Genomic DNA, 16,763 nt, shown 5'->3' on the forward strand with positions numbered 1-16,763 from the left:
GAGATGAAGGTGCTTGCCCAAGGACACCCAGCTTGTCAGCAGCAGAGATGGTGTTTGAATTCAGACAGGTAAGATGAAAAAAGAATGATACATTTCCAGCAAGGGACCTAAAGCCAGCCAGCAAAGACTCTCCCTTACATTAAAACACAATTACTTGTGGCAGAGTTCAGAACTGGTTTCAGAAACAAACTAAAGTCAAACACTTCTTAGAATACTCTCAAGGAAGCTTAGCCTGTAATGATCACTTTAGCCCTCTTTTTAACAAGCCCACTCTAACCCCCAACTTACTCTTTTACATAATTTATCTGTTCATTCATTCAACAAATGTTTGCTCAGTGCTTGGCATGGAGCCAAGAGCTGGGGATGGGGGAGTGAACAAAACAAAGTTCCTGTTCTCACTGCACTTCAGAGGAGATGAGTATACTTAAGAAGAGAGGACCTATGCCGTTTAGAATGGATTCTGACTGTGTTTGGAAAGTACATATTTAAGGACTTGACTTGTATTACTATTGGCAATAACTAAACCATGAACGCACATGCAGAAATGGGCTGATCAGCTTCAAAAAGCAGAAAATTGTCTATCTGTCCTTTTGTGCAGAACTCAATTCCAATGTCACCTCCTTTATGCTGCTTGTCCCTGACTTGTCCTTATATCTATAGCACAAGGTAGAAATTGGGTTGCACATTCTCTCTGCTACAGCTTCTCAGAGCAGAGTCTGTCTTGCATTTCCAAATCCCTGTCATGATGCCTCCCCAAGGGCTTCACATAATTGTTAAATGACCTCACTACAGAAAGTAAAGAGAATGGTTTTGAGAGATTATGTGAAGAACCTCTGCATCGATTTTTGGATTTGAAAGGCCAAGTTCCCATCTCTAGGATGCCTTGAGAACTGCATCTTCACTGCTCCATGAACTGGGCAGCTATGCTTCCATTTTTCATTTAGTGAGAAGTCCAAGCTTCCTCCTTAGCATGTGCTAGGACAAATTAAGTGTACACTGAGTATTTCTGTGCTATGCATGGAACCCACCAAGGATCTGAAGCTGCCCCACAGTCATCACCATAAGACAGGAAATCAGGCAACTCACATCCACGCATTGGGCACTGTCTAAAAACAAACTAGGTAAGAACCACCTTTGAGTTCCATGTTTTTGTATCTTTTACCTGTAATTGTGCTTAAACTGATTTAAAGTAAGCACTTCTGTACAGGGATGTTTTTTGTAAACTGCCACAGGAGTTTGTGGATGTACACAACATGGGCATTAGAATTAGATATACCAGGCTGAAATTACAGACCAGCCACTAACAAGCTTCCATTTCCTCTGTGGAACTGGGATAGACTGTACCTATCATATAATGAGTAGCTGGGAGGAGAAAATGAGATAAAGAATGCAATGCACTTAGGAAAGCCCCTGGCATTCAGTAAATGTATAATAAACGGCAGCTTTCACTATCCTGGGTGCCAATATCCTCATCATTTTATGGAAAGACAAGAGTCCTAACAACCACGGGACAAAGTGCAATAAAATCAAATCCCTCAAATCATTCAAATATCACCAAGATGGTCACTGCATCGGAAGGAGGAGCAAAAGGCTTAGCCACTATCTAGTTGCAGGGAAATGCTAGTTTGCAGGAAACTATGTTTAGACATCAATTTGATGGTAGACCAAAGACAAAACAAGTTGCTAAAAAATACGCTTGCAACACAAATTCATCTGTTGTTAGCATTTCAACCTGTTAGGAGGAAACATGTAGCTGTCATAGAACACACCTGATTCACACATGAAGCTAATTACACCACAAAGCGTACCTCCTCCCCCGGGCTTGCTGGGTCCTCCTGGTGACAGTGGGCCATTGCCAAAGCTGGTAAGGCTCTCTCTTCTTCCCGAAGGTCTGATGTTTCCATAGTAACGGTTGACCAGAATTTGCCTGAGCGCCTCACCCTTAATTCAAACAGGATAATAAAATCAGGTTCTGCATTTAATGCATAACTGAGTGACGAATATTCAAAACACACAGGGGTACTCAGTTATAATTGGCCCAGTTTCACTTGGCGAAAAAGTAAATTATTAATAGAAGCATTTAGAAACTCTGAAGTTAACTTCAATATTTTCTCAGAAAACCAGATGTTTTTTAAAAAATGGTAGCAATCTAAAATATTGACTGAAGTACCCTCTCACACAATGATAAGACAGAACAGTAATTTTGAAGGACAACTAACAATAACAAACAAAAATCCCTTTGGGGTAAGTTGATAAAATTAAGACAAATTGAAAATGCTTACAGGTCATCTTCCACATAGCAATATAAAAATGTTATTTCAAGCACAAGGTTTATTCCCAAGATCCGAAAAAATATTAAGATATCAGAGTAATACAGTAAGATAATACAATAAGCCAAGAGTAAGCCTTTCTTACAAAAATAGTCAACGGGCCAAATGGTTAAAAAAAAAAAAAGACAAACAAAAACGACAACAAAAACCTCATAATGCTATAGGAAATAAATTAGTGGCATCAGTGGCAGATATCAAATATATAAAAAAAAACCCAACATAGATAAAATGGCATTTTGTCTGGAATCTTCTTTAAAACAATACAGGAGAGAAGGGGAAGCAGTGAGAGATATAAGTGAGACAAGAGTGGGCATGAGTTGACAGTTGCTGTTGAAGCGGAGTTATGAATGAGGGGTTTCAAAACCTTTCTGACTCCTTTTATATACATTTCAAACTTTCTGTAATAAAATTGTTTAAAAATATAAATATCAAAGAGTCCTGAACAGGGACATAGTAACTCTTTATTATTACTCTAACCAAAAAACCTCCGCTGTTCAGTAATACTGGGGGACACTGGCAGGCCAGTAACCAGAGGCAGCACGCATTCTGCATTCTCAGCTCTACACTTTCAGCCACGCTCCTAAGGGGCCCCAAGACCACCTCCTGATCTGAAGGTTCTAAAAGTCAAAGGCTGTATAAATTTTCCCTGGACTCCTTTCCAGAATCAAAGTAGCAAGTCATGGAGTTCCTCTGGTGCATCATCAAGAGAGGTGAGGGAGAAGAAGTCTGGCCGAGAGGAAAGGTGTTGAAATCTAGCAGGTCTCTAAAACAGAGACTCCAGAATTCTTTTGAAGAGACCTGCAACTGAACCATGAGTCAGTAGAATTTAAAATGATTTGTTAATAAGCTCTGAGAATAGGTCTGGTGATTTCAAGTGAGGCATTTGCAAAACAAGATGGGAGGGAGCAGACTGAAGCGGGGACCCTGGGAAATACAAGGCACCCTGCGAGAAGTGGGGAACCAAGGAAGAAAGGAGATAGGCAGGAAACTCTTGGCTCCTGTCAATCATCAAAACCGCCGAAAGTCCCAGAAAGGGTTTATCTACTCTGTTAATTCATGCCGCTAATTAAAGATTCCAGGGACAGATTGGGATGGGATAAACAGGGGAGATGGGAGGGGACTGATTTTTAAATGAATGTGCAGAAAACAAAAAAATCCCAAATTTCCTCTCTCCATTCCACCCACAAATATGTCTCTCTTCATAGTTCGGCAAAGGAGGGTAACTTCTATCAGCTCATGAAACTCATTTCCCACTGGACCGACTGTAAATTCAAAATTCCAAGAGTGCTTCAAATGGGTAAGTCACTTGTGATATTTTAAGTACTTTTTAAATAAACTGCTCACAGGTGGGGAAGAAAGTTTCAGTGCAAGATTCTTTAATGACTTAGAAGACCCCATTCCGGAACAAAGATAAAACTTTACTGGTATTCCAGTCTCAGGCACCGGTGTGAACACATCAGCCCTCTCTGAAGAAGTCGCTGGGAACACAGTGATTTAAAAGAGTTCATAAGAGATTTAAAAGACTTCATAAGAGAAGCACAAGTTTGAAAGCTACATTCAAGAAAGCCTACAGAGAAAGAATTGAGGGAAAGAAAAGGTTGTCTCCATGTTGAATATGATAGATTAAATATGATTTCCCTTTTTAAATATTATAATGCATCTATTTGATTTTCTTTCAATATGACACAGACTTTGAGTTCCAGCAACAGGAGTGATTGGCAGCTGATGATCCTGAGTCTCTAACTGGATCCCCTTTGGCACTGTGAGAACATTGAGCGCTAGATGGCTGGGCTGAGACCCGTAAGCTGCAGCCAGGGAAGACAGCCAACGTAGCCATCACAACAGGAATCTGAAAGAGCATAGGGTTGAGTGGTCAAGTCAAAGGCAGTATGGTTGTGACCAGTCAATAAACACACATCTCTTAAGGAGGTCTCAACTGGAGCCTGTGCACCACAATTCCACTTGGAGCTAGAGTGACTTGCTTATATTTTCAATTTCTGGTCGTGGCTTTTTTGCCCCCTCCTCGTGGTTTTGAGGGTGAACAGCAAGACCCTGGTCAGTCTGCAGTCAAGCAAGCAGGAGGTAATGAAAGGAGCACGTGGACGCCAGGAAAAGGAACTCCACATTTATGCAGCCTGGATGCCAAACTCAAGTTACAAAGGGATCTCACATTACCATTTTGTCTCTCCTTCAACAGAAAAACCCTAGCAGTTACCATGGCAACTGATGCATCAAATGGTACATTTTCCCCCATAAGAGAATATCATGAAATGTGCTCATTCTGGGGAAAAACACACACACACACACACACACACACATTCCACCCCACAAACTTTTTTTTTGCTTTTAATTATAAGGTTTTTGGTACATATTCATCTCACCTTCTCTATACACACACACACACACACACACACAAACTGCAAAGAAGAAAAACGAGAGAGCAAGGTTTTTAAAAGATGAGATTCATTCCTTTTTTGAAAGAATAAAGACTGAGAATTATAGGTAAGAGGGGATAGAAAAGGAAAATGGATAAGAATTATTAAAAGTTACGCAAATCCCTAATGTGAAAACTTGGGTTCAAGGAAAATTCTGTTTTTCTGAGCCAGTGGTTTAATTTAAGAAAAATTAAAATCTGCAGAGAAAAGCCTTCCTAATCATCTTGATATAAATTACTCAACAGCACTAAGCTGTTCACAATGTACCAGGCTGAGAAATCTGATTGCAGAGAAGGAAAAAAAAAATGACTTCTCAAATAACGTCACTTCTTCAGCTTTAACATTTGGCTGTGCAACCCTTTTTAAAAATAATACCAGTTTTTTTCCAGCAGTTTACACCTACAGTATGCAAACAAATATCAGATGTTTGTCTCAGTCAGAAATTCCCACACATTATTACCTAAGACTGAGAAAAGAAAAAGTCATTTGTAATAAGTGTCACATTAAAACAATGAAAATTGGTAGATTAGTGATGTGGAGTAATGAAACCAAGCTCCTACCTGGTCACTCTACCAACATGAGTTCCACTGATATGAATTGACTAAATAAGCGAATGAGCTGCGTGGGAAGAGAGCCAGTGTTGAACAAGGCACTAAGGAGTTAACATTCACACACAAAGGAGAGAGAGAACTGACCTTTCGGTTTCCCAGGTTCCAGCCACTTAAAAATCATGTGCTTCAGGCAAGATCACCCTCTCATGTGAGCTGTGAGCCTCTCACACCTTAGTCAGCATGAGGGTAGTGCCTGGATTTTAAAATACATTCCTTCTCCTCTTGTTGTCTACAAAATCACCTCAATGTTTGAATCCACAAGGTATCTACAAGTTAATATCCCTTATCATATTCCAGCCACTGTGCTAAGTGCTTCATGTGCACAGCTCAGTGTCCTTAGGTATAGGGACCATTGTCACCCCCATTTTACAGCAGAAGAAACTGAGGCACAGGGAGGTTAACTTGCTCAAAATCACACAGCTAGTACCTGGCAAAAGAAAACCCCCGAACTTGAACCTGTTTCTAATTACAAAGTTCACCAGCATAGGCAGCATTCAATACCAAGTCCTCTGAGAGCTTAGGACATGAGGGACAGCTATGTGCCTTTACTAGCTACTCCCAGGACCTAGGACAATTCTAAAGGGCGGGCAAGGATGGAAAATATAAGAATGCAAGGTGCCTTGGGCCATGAAATGCAGGAGATACAGGAAGCTGGCGAAGAAGGGCTATAGCATCACGTCCTGAATTCGGATGAAATGCCAACTTCCTGGAGCTATTCTCTGGTCCTAGTCTGAGAAATCACAAAGTTGATGTCTCTATCAGAGCAAGAAAACAAAAGGGATTTGGGATGCAGTGGGACTGGGCAGGGGCCTGGCTGTGTGAGCAGAGTACAGGTGCATCTGGCTACCCATTTATCTCAGGCATCAATTCTCCAAGACAGGGGGCAGGTGGCGATGGTTAATGGTTACCAAAAAAATAGTTACAAAAAATGAACAAGACCTGCTATTTCATAGCACAATAGGGTGACTATAGTCAACAATAATGTAATTGTACATTTTAAAGTAACTTAAAGAGTGTAACTGGATTGTTTGCAACTCAAAGGATAAATGCTTGAGGGGATGGATACCCCATTCTCCATTATGTATTTCATATTGTGTGCCTGTGTCAAAACATCTCATGTACCCCATAAATACATACACCTACTATGTACCCACAAAAATAAAAGAAAAATTCTCCTAGACACCGATGACCATAGTTCCAAGACAGTCTTCATAATGACAGGTCATTTTTGAACTCCATGACCTTAGACAAGATGTTGAACATCTCAGATTCTCAAGGTCCTACTTGTGAAATGAGGATGAAGCCTGTGTCACCAGGACATCTGGTTATCTTCCCAAAAATGGGCAACATGAAAATCACTGCTGTCAGCATGCTCATGGATATATACAATCTTCTAGAAATGGTTTGGCAAGGCACAATCAGCACCTTAAGAACATATCTACCCCTTGGCCAAGGAATTCCTGGAACAGGAATTTATTCAAAGATGCACACATTCATTCATTTCTTCATCAAAGGAAAAAAGTGATGAACCACCTGTTAATTTGGGGAACTTCAGGCAGCTGCTAACTTTCAAAGGTTTTCAAAACAAATGCTCAGATACAGTATTAAATGACAAAACAGGGTACAAAAGTTGTATACCTAGAATAATCCCAATGACAATGCAAATGTGCCTGTGTCTGTTGGCACATGTGCTCATGTGTATAAAAAAATGGGTAGAAGGAAATATTAAAACATTAATGGGGCTGGGCATGGTGGTACACACCTGTAATCCCAGCACTTTGGGAGGCCAAGGCAAGAGGATTGCTGGAGCCCAGGAGTTTGAGACCTGCCTGGGAAACATAGCAAGACTCTGTCTCTACAAAAATAAAAAATAAAAGAAAACTAGCCGGGTGTGGTGCCTGTGGTCCCAGCTACTCGGGAAGCTGAGGCAGGAGGATCTCTTGAGCCCAGGAGGTTGAGGCTGCAGTGAGCTGAGATCGCACCACTACATTCCAGCCTGAGCAACAGAGCGATATCTGTCTCTAAAAAACCACCCCAAATAACAAATAAAAACATTAGTGTCTCTTGTGGCTAGGTAATGTAATTATGAACTTTTTTCCATTTTTTTTTTTTTTTTTTTTTTTTTTTTAGATTTCACCTAAATAGAAAGCCAGCACAGAAAAGAAAAAAGGACATGAAAAACTTACTTGGTCATTATTTGGAGGCCAGCTGGTTACAATGCTCTGATCAGGTAGACAATGGGCAGAACCACTATTTAGTTTCATGTATATACACGGCTGTGATTGCTCTTGAGTCAATTAATGCTTTAACAATATCAACAACAAAAGCTGTCTCTCAATCACAGTGTGTGGCTGACGGAGGTGTTACGGTCATTGATCATTAGCTCCCAATACCCAAGACTCAAGACTACGTACCCTTTTATGGTCTTCCAGCTGCCGCAGGGGTGGACTTGGTTCAAGCTCCTGCTAGGCATGCAGAAATTCCATTTTAATACAACACTAAGGAGACACTACCATCTGCAGCATCAGTCACATATAAAATACATTGAGAGTTGATATATAGACAAGAGTTAGTTACACAAAAGGAGAACAGGTCTGGATTTTTGTTTTTCCCCTGAATATCCATGCTTGATTACTTTAGACGCTGCTTAACGACTATCCCATACCCCCAACCCTAGTGCACTGTTTAAAATGGGCAGACACATGACTTTTTGGCCAACATAATTTATTGCAAAGATCGTGAAAAAGAAGTTCTATTATACGCTGTGACCTGCAAGACTCAATCGGGCAGGTCCTTATGATTCATACATGCATCATTGCACAGCACATGCATAAGGACGTCAAGACACACGCCTCTGAGCAGACACAGACATGGGACCACGGCTCTCCCCGCCCCACAAGTACACAAGTCTTGTAACAAAACTGTTAACAGAATGAGGAACTCCGATTAGGATATTAAACACTGATCATTAGAAAACAAAGACACTGCAACTTAGCTATTCAATCATTTGTTCATGTTTCATTTTTAAGTCTTCTTTCAAATAAAGTACACTTCATTCTAGCTTGAACTACTGTGATTTTGGAATAGTTTCTGAAATTAAATTTTGATACTTGGAAATATGTCTCCCCAAAAAGCTTCTCTATGATCTTACAGACCTTAGTAAATGTTAGTCCCTAATTTAGTGAGTTTAGTTAGCAGCAAGGATAGATTTTTTTTTTAATTGCATCGTGGGCTGGGCGCAGAGCCTCATGCCTGTAATCCCAGCACTTTCAGAGGCTGAGGCGGGCGGATCACCTGAGGTCAGGAGTTTGAGACCAGGCTGGCCAACATGGCGAAACCCCATCTCTATTAAAAATACAAAAATTCGCTGAACGTTGTTGCACATGCCTGTAATCCCAGCTACTCGGGAGGCTGAGGCAGGAGAATCACTTGAACCCAGGAGGCAGAGGTTGCAGTGAGCCAAGGTTGTGCCACTGCACTCCAGCCTGGGTGACAGCAAGACTTTGTCTCAAGAAATAAAAACATTTTTAAAAGTGCATTGTAAAATTACAAGTTTATTAGCAGCATTTTCTACAATTATAAATATTCTTTATTATTGATTTATAATAACTTCAAAAGTGCATCATCTCTGCACAGGACCTAAAGTCAGTTTTGTATAACAGCAGAAAGGTCTTAACATCCTCACATATCTCAGTTAAATGTCTCACGATTAAGATGGTTCTGAGTGAGAACTTTCAAAGAAACATGTCCAGGGACCTGGAGGATGCTCAGTTCGGATCCAGCTCCTCAGAACTTTGTTTCTACACTGAGAGCCACATCCACGTCAGCAATGATCTGTTCCCAGCCAGCCTAGAGACCTCCCTCCTACATCTACACCGGGACAGACTTTTTGTTACAACAGTTCAGACACCCAACCAGGACAACTGAGAGGCACCCATATTTGCTGGCACTGGCACTACAAATATAGGCGGGCAACACACCTCGGTGGCGTTCTCAGAATCCGGAGCTGGAGGAAGCTAATTGGGAGTAAAACGAAGTACGTTAGTCATGGCACTTGCATCTCGTGGGCCACAGAGACGTCCAGAGACCAACACTCAAGGACAAAACACGGGAGGAAGGATCAGAGATGAGGCAACCCTGCTGGATCACCTGCCGAAGTGGCCTTCAGCAATCAAGGTTACCAGATGCCTTCAAATCAAACTGAATGTGGTTGTGCTGGAGGAGACAATTGACCTGCGATGGGGGAACACACTTAAGATAAGAAAGAAACAAAAACAGTCTACCACTAACCAAGAAGGAATGATGCTTTAAAACAAAGCAAGTGACAGGAAAAACCACAGCATATCCGTGTCTCAGTCCACGGAGACAGGGAAAGCAATAGTATGTGTGTCCACGGAGGCTCTCAGTGGAGCAGGGGTAGTGATGAAAGCAGGGGCCCAAGGCTTGGGAAAGTTCCACATGCCACATGTCTCCTGTGGGTTTAGGCTTTCTCCCACGTCTCTCCATTCTCCACATCCTGTCCTACAGCACAGAAGAAGACCTAGGCTCCAGCTTGGGCTCAGGGGATGCAGTATCCCTGCTCCAGTGTCTCTGGGAGAAACAAGGTTTCCTGCACTCAGGGTTACTTTGGAGATGAGTTTCCCACCCCAGGCGTTTCCCTTGGGGGCTTCATGGTCTGGGTTTCCTGGCCCCATCCCAGCCATGCCACACAGATACCACCCTCCCCTTTGATTTAATAATTTCCAGCTCATGGATGAGCAACAAAAGGATGCCTCAAATGGACATGCAGGTGAGGGGGAAGGGGTGAGAGGGCATGCAGGGGCTACACAGAGGTGTGCCTGGAGAAAAGTCCACCACTCTGTCTGCAGACAGTGCCATGCCCTCCAAAAGGACATGTGCCTGGAGCAGAGATGTCAGATGGAACTGCCAGACCCCACCTGGGCATCTCGGGACCAAAGTCACACACCAGCGGTGTGACTACTGTGAGGTGTAGTCTGAGGCCACGAGACGAACCCGAGGCTCATGCTGCAACTGTGTGACCTTGGCATCTAACAGAGCTCCAGCACACTCATCTCAGGGCCAGAAGGTGGCTGTCGGGTGGCGGGCCAGGGCTGGTGTTGAAAGCATGAGAGGAGTGACACTATGAAATCTGGTGGTGTCTTCGTCCAGCTCAACATTACCCTTTTGATAGTTTGATCCCCAAGAGGGAAGAAAGCCTCTTAATATAGGGCTGCTATATTATGTAATCTAACGATTTCTGTCTTTTGTCTATTTCCCAATAGAGAAAATGAAAGAAAGATCCAGGGGATTAAACTACTTCGGCAAAGACGACAAGGGTTGCTCACTCAATTCTGGACAGACGACCTTTCATGCATGAGTCCAACTCCACTAATCTCAGGGAGAAAACTTCCCTCCGAAGCATGCAGCCTCTTGCTCCGGGTAGGGAGGGACAGTGCTGGTGGTAGGAAGGACATGAGTGGGGAAGGAAAGTAAAAGCAGAGCACAGGTAAAGGTATTTTCAAAATGACAGAAAGATTACAATCCAAGAATGCATTTTTAACTCTACCCTTACATTCTGTATGCTAAAGAATTAAAACTGGGTAAACATTTTTGCTATCTTCCCTTAGTACAAAAAGAACATATGAGAAAAAGCAGAATTAAAGCAATTTCCCATGCACTTTAGAGCAGACAGAGATACAGACAGAAGTATTATATTCTACTATTTGCATGGGCAACCCTCCCACTGCAGCATCCTTTATACTGATCCAGTGTGATCAGAACAAAAGGATTATAGGCATGGATTCACCATAGGAACGCACAGAGCTACCCTCTTACCCCTTTGCCAATCAAAACAAAAGCAAAAGAAAATAAAGATGGAACTAGTGTGTCGTTTATTTGAATTCTCTCGCCTGTGCTCTCTTTGTCCAGAGAAGCATCTTGAATTCTTTCAGAACAGAAACAGGTAGTATATATCTATTTCTTAATCACTCGGCAGGGATTATGTTTTATGATTGTACTGATACTCTATTTCCTCTGTTAAACTGCTGTCATGCTTGCTCTAAAATTAGTTTAATTAATTCTTAAAACAAAAATTAAGTTTAAATTAATAACTGTCTTTTCCCTTGAAAATTTTACGAAGCCGTTTGAGAAAACAGAGGATGCTTTGCAGCTTCAAGAATCATGTCTAACCAGAAAAACACTTCTAAATGTGATCCCTTTATGGAATAGATCGGAAAACCCCAGAGCACTGCATGAGCATCCTGTGACTATGGCTCATCCAGGGTTTAGCTCTGGCTCTCTGTGTGGCCCTGAGCCAGTCATTGAACCTCTCTGGGCATCCATTTCCTGACCTATTCAAGGAGGACAAAGCAAATATTCTTTTTTTGTGTGTTTGTTTTTGAGATGGAGTCTTGCTCTGTCTTCCAGGCTGAAGTGCAGTGGCATGATCTCGGCTCACTGCAACCTCCGCTTCCAGGGTTCAAGTGATTTTCCTGCCTCAGCCTCCTGAGTAGCTGGGACTACAGGCATGCACCACCACACCTAGCCAATTTTGTATTTTTAGTAGAGACATGGTTTCACCATGTGGGCCCGGCTGATCTCGAACTCCTGACCTCAAGTGATCCGCCTGCCTCGGGCTCCCAAAGTGCTGGGATTACAGGTGTGAGTCACCACGCATGGCTGCAAATATTCTTTAGGATTCCTCCTAGCTAAAATACTAATTAATTCTTGGTTTATTTTCAGTAAACTTCATTTCACAATATCTAGCTGGCAAGTTCCCTAAATAATCCAACCCGCTGGGACACAAAACATTTCCAGGCATGGAAGAGGCCAGGCCATACATGGTATCTAAGTTGGTAAAACCACCCATAGCCTATACTAGCACTTTCTTCTACGAGGATGTTGGCTATGTTTCCTTGAGGATAAGGTTATTTTATAGCAGTAAGCTGTAATTTCAATAAATACAAGCATATTAACAGGATATGTATGTTCAAATAAGATCTGTATAAATACAATGTATAATACCCCAAGGAAAAGATGTTTAGTAAATGAATAAATGGAATTATATTTTTATTGTCACTTTTTTACATGAAAGGTGAAGCCCTCATTGAACATGTGTTCAGGGGGAATATTTTGAGGGCATGGGCTCTCTGAAATTCCCACGTTCTGTATTCCTGCTTAGTCCCAGGACCAGTCACTACGTTCAGGCTCTGACAACTCCAGTCAAGGCCAATCTCACACCAGCAGGTGATTCATAGTGATCTGAGGCGGTCTGGTTTTGAGCTTAGAAACCAACTAGTGCCCCCTACTGCCTCTTCATATTTACTCTGCAATCTTGTCTTCCCGGTGTTTTTAGACGAGGTGAGCAAAACCTAACTTAATAGAAAAATGACTCCCAATGAATGGTTTTGAAATAGAAATTCAAATTGCATCTCGAGTCACTGAATCTTAAGTGTCCTTCCTGGATGAGGCCACGAATCAGGCCCTCACTATGGTACTTTGGGTAGTAACTGAATATATGCATGTATGACACTGATCTACTCACTTGCAACACATAATGTACCTAGCACTTTATCAAGCAACGAATTTCTACTACAAATGAAGGAAATTATACTTTATCATTCTTAAATGAAAAGGAGCACACAGACTTCCTAAGTGACTATTTCTGGTGTTTGCACAACAGCACCCACGCAAATACATACATCCGCTTCATGTGTGCCTATCACAGACCAGCACAGATCCCGGCCTGCAAATACCCTTTGTTTTCTACTGCCCTCAGCAGGAATCCCCTTCCTACCCTGGGGCTTCTAGAATTTTCCTTTGAAATGGGATGTCTCTTTCTATGACTAACCTGATAGAAACCGAATGCAATTCAGAAAATATAACTGTATCATAGATCTAGTTATCAGCAAATCAAAGACAATTTGTATCTCCAGCCCCTCGAATCAGTCTTCAGAGTTCCTTTCCACTCACTCATAACCTCAGAGGAGACCAACAAACAGTGAATGGGCTTGCAAATATGTTTGCTGGGCACGGTCCTGCATCAGACTCTGAAAACGCACACTAAGAAAACAGAAAGCTTTAAAGAAAATTGAGCTAAAATAGAAGTTATCTAGCATTTCAGTAGAACAACTTTAAATCTTCCTATCTGCTGAGACAACTATCTTTGCTAACTATTGGTTTTTAGAAACAGAACTAAGCAAAATTATTTAGCTCCAAGAATGTGGTTTCACCTACACTTCATAGGACAAGCTCATCAGAACTCAATAGCAAAGTTCATTTTTTAAAAACACATTCTGACATGACCAAATTATAGAACTTCAGTCATTACAGAATAATCTCAGTGATATATATATATACACACACACACACACACATATATATATATATATCCCTCCAATGACTCTGCAATAGCTTCTGTATGTTCTGAGTTTTCTCTGTGGTTGCCAGTGTCTAACAGTAAACAGCCCCACTGCATTTATTGGCAATTACTGCTGAAGGTCACACATCAGCAGTGAGCCTAAATTCCAGGAAAAAAAGCAGCTCTTATGTAACTGCTGCCTGAACACTGGCAGGTACCCAACCCAGCAGTTCACAGCAATGTAAAAAAGTAGGACACCTCCACCCTGGGTTGGGCGTCATGAGAACGCCCCCTGAAGGTGAAATTTAATCACTCTGTGTTTCTCCTGTTCCCCCCCAACACCCCCCCACCCCGAATTTTACAACGGCATCTTTTGCCCGCGGAAGCAGCTCAAGTAGGAGAAGTCGAGAGGTTAACATATGCAGGCTGCAGCCACCCTGAGTAGCTGGAATGTGAATTTAGCTTTTTTGTCGCGATGCAGGAGGGCAAAGTTGCTAGCTGGCACCAATGGCTCCAGAGATTCCACAGTTCCAAGGAGGCAGTGATTCAGTAGGAAGCACATCTCAAATATGTAGAAACAGACACATCCACTGAACTACAGTACCTGCTTCCTAAACACACCAATCCTTTCTACAGACACATCTATGAAAACTAGGTGGACTACTGTTCCCGAGTACACCACCTCGGGAGTACTTCGCCAGAACCATCCGTTTGATTAGTGCAGGACTTTAAAGCTTAGAAAAGTAATTCACATGATTACCTGTTGGGGCCACTCACCTGTCGTCACCTGATCTCCTAAGCTGCTACCTGGCCTCCCTGCTTAGGTAGAATTCCCCGGATTCCATGAGCTTCTCCTTTCTAATATGTCTCACAGTTGAGAGCTGTCATCTTGCATGAATCTGTATTATTGTCCCTTTGCCCCACAAAACTGTAATCTACAGAATGGCAGACACTGTGCCCATTTGGGGCACCACTGTATCCAAATCCCCCTGGATGTAACAGGCACTCAAATATTAGTCATATAAATGAATGTCTTTAGCACCAGCTGTTAACTGTTTCAAGCCAAAAATGGCTAGAGGAGGGAACTTTCTGGGGTGATGGAAACATTCTGTGCCTTGATTTAGGTGGTGGCTACACAGGTGTACACATGTGTAACAATTCACCCAGCTCTGAGTGGAAGGTACAACAACACAAGGAGTTTCCCTCTCTCCTCCACCCCATCTGTCCCCCCACCCCAGCCCCAAGGGATTAAGAAAAATCAGGGGGTAAGGATGGAGATTCTGCCTCTTTGTTTGCCAAAAAACAAACAACCCCTCCTCTTCCTGGTTTCAAGCAAAATTTTATTCTAGAAGGCAGCGAGGAAGACCCCATACCATGCACTTTTCTTGCAGGAAATCTACACCTCTGTCCTCGTTTCACCCTGTTTTCTCAGAGCACTGACAGGGCCTCAGTAGGCGTTGTACTTTTTTTCAAGTCATTAATTGCACATCAAGTGGCCTCTATGATCAAAGCGTGGTGTCCCTTCCTCAGTGGGCCCCTGGGCAGGCCCTACACAGACTTGGGGCAATTCCCCACCACACTTAGACTTTGGAACATGGGTGTGCAGTTCAGATGTGAGGCCCTGCCCTAATCCTGGGCCGGCATGAATTCTCATTAAGCTTCTGCAGAACTCCAGCTGTGGGCTGCAGGTTTCTAGGAGTACACACCGGCAAAAATGGCTTGGTGGGGGAGAAACCACAGGAGCTGTGGTAGCTTCCAGAACAGCATCAATTATAAAGGCCAAGGAGGCATCTCTGCTGAGACGGCCAGATCCACCAGCCTGAGGGGCTGAAGACAGGGCGTCGGTGTCCCGGCGCTGACAGTTGCCAGGGGAACAACGCAGAGGGGGATCCACAGTTGCTTCTTCAGGGAATTTTCAAAGAATCTGAGGGGCTGCCAGAACATTCCTCTTTTATAAACAGACAGTATTCTATTTCCTAGAGTATAATTATAAACACACCTGCTCCAACTGTGGAATCTTTCCATAAGTGAGCAATAAACTCCCAGCCAGGAGACCCAAGTTCTATCTTGAGCAAGCAAACACATCAACTGATTACTATGGTGCAAAACAGTGTATCAATAACACCACAGACTCTGATTAGGGAAGGTTTTCCTTTCCCGACTTAATTTGTACTTAAGCAAATAGAAACTCAACCTCAATATTTCAGAGGAAAAATTTAAATCAGTGAGGCATTTACAACTCTATGTAGAAATAAGAGTCTTAAATGGTGTCAACATCAAATTCAGCATAGAAGAGATTTTTCTGGCATCCAAATAATCTGGAAGAAGGAAGGCTAAACAGGAAACGGCAAAATTCCCTGCAGTTACAGCAGTTAATTAAGTTGGTGCACTCCCTTTTGTTTTTCTCACCTTCTAGTCTTCCCAGAAGGCATGGCCCTCTCACCTGCTCCTGCCTAATTAATATAAGGAAAAATCTGTGCTTATGGAATTGACTGTGGTACAACAGTAAGCACATCGGGAAAGCCAGCCATTGTTTGTCCTGATGTATTCACTGTCTAGCTGTGTGAGCTAGGACCAGTCACTTAGCCTCTCCGAGCTCCGTTCCTGAGGCAACTGTGCCAAATTCAACATAAGCACTCATGCCGCTTTCTGTTTCAAGCTTGTAATTCAAACCCTCCTTAGGGATATCTGAACCATTTCTTAGTATTCCTGAAATTACGGTGTATTAATTAGAGTAGATACTAGAGTAGACAGCATGTTCTATTTGGTAGCTCTATCTCATCTAAAGGCATTAGCTGGTCTACTAAAAGAAGAAACAGAGATCTGAAGTAGATCAGAGAAGTGACTTTTAAAAGACAAATTAAGTTTTAGTCCAGTTTTCTTGATTTGCCAACCAATTAAACCGTCTCAATTATGTACATGAATTCCCCAAATTAAATTTTTCTGGTAGCATTTACCTAGCATGTGTCACAACCTAAAAATACAGCAAGGAATATTGAAAAAATGCACAAAACAGAAAACGTTCAAG

At 42.3% G+C, this 16,763-nt stretch overlaps 1 protein-coding gene and 1 long non-coding RNA gene across 17 annotated transcripts in view; one reads left to right on the forward strand and one right to left on the reverse strand.

Moving 5' to 3' along the window:
* ITPR1 (inositol 1,4,5-trisphosphate receptor type 1) overlaps positions 1–16,763 on the reverse strand; it is a 355,914-nt gene that overhangs the window by 112,508 nt on the left and 226,643 nt on the right. For 7 of the 16 annotated variants that reach the window (XM_055259814.2, XM_063630708.1, XM_055259808.2 and 4 more), the window contains 3 exons: positions 9,357–9,392; positions 7,791–7,841; positions 1,809–1,941 (listed from right to left, as the gene is read on the reverse strand). In XM_055259814.2, coding sequence (XP_055115789.1) covers positions 1,809–1,941; positions 7,791–7,841; positions 9,357–9,392 — 220 coding nt within the window. The remainder of the gene's footprint in view (positions 1–1,808; positions 1,942–7,790; positions 7,842–9,356; positions 9,393–16,763) is intronic. The other 9 variants (XM_055259818.2, XM_055259817.2, XM_055259810.2 and 6 more) reach the window with 2 other exon arrangements.
* LOC129471350 (uncharacterized) lies at positions 4–10,874 on the forward strand. The gene is made up of 3 exons (XR_008653563.2): positions 4–68; positions 3,536–3,627; positions 10,659–10,874. It is a non-coding gene; the product is annotated as an uncharacterized lncRNA (long non-coding RNA).

Source organism: Symphalangus syndactylus, chromosome 21 (genome assembly GCF_028878055.3).
Source record: "Symphalangus syndactylus isolate Jambi chromosome 21, NHGRI_mSymSyn1-v2.1_pri, whole genome shotgun sequence".
Lineage (NCBI taxonomy): Eukaryota > Metazoa > Chordata > Mammalia > Primates > Hylobatidae > Symphalangus > Symphalangus syndactylus.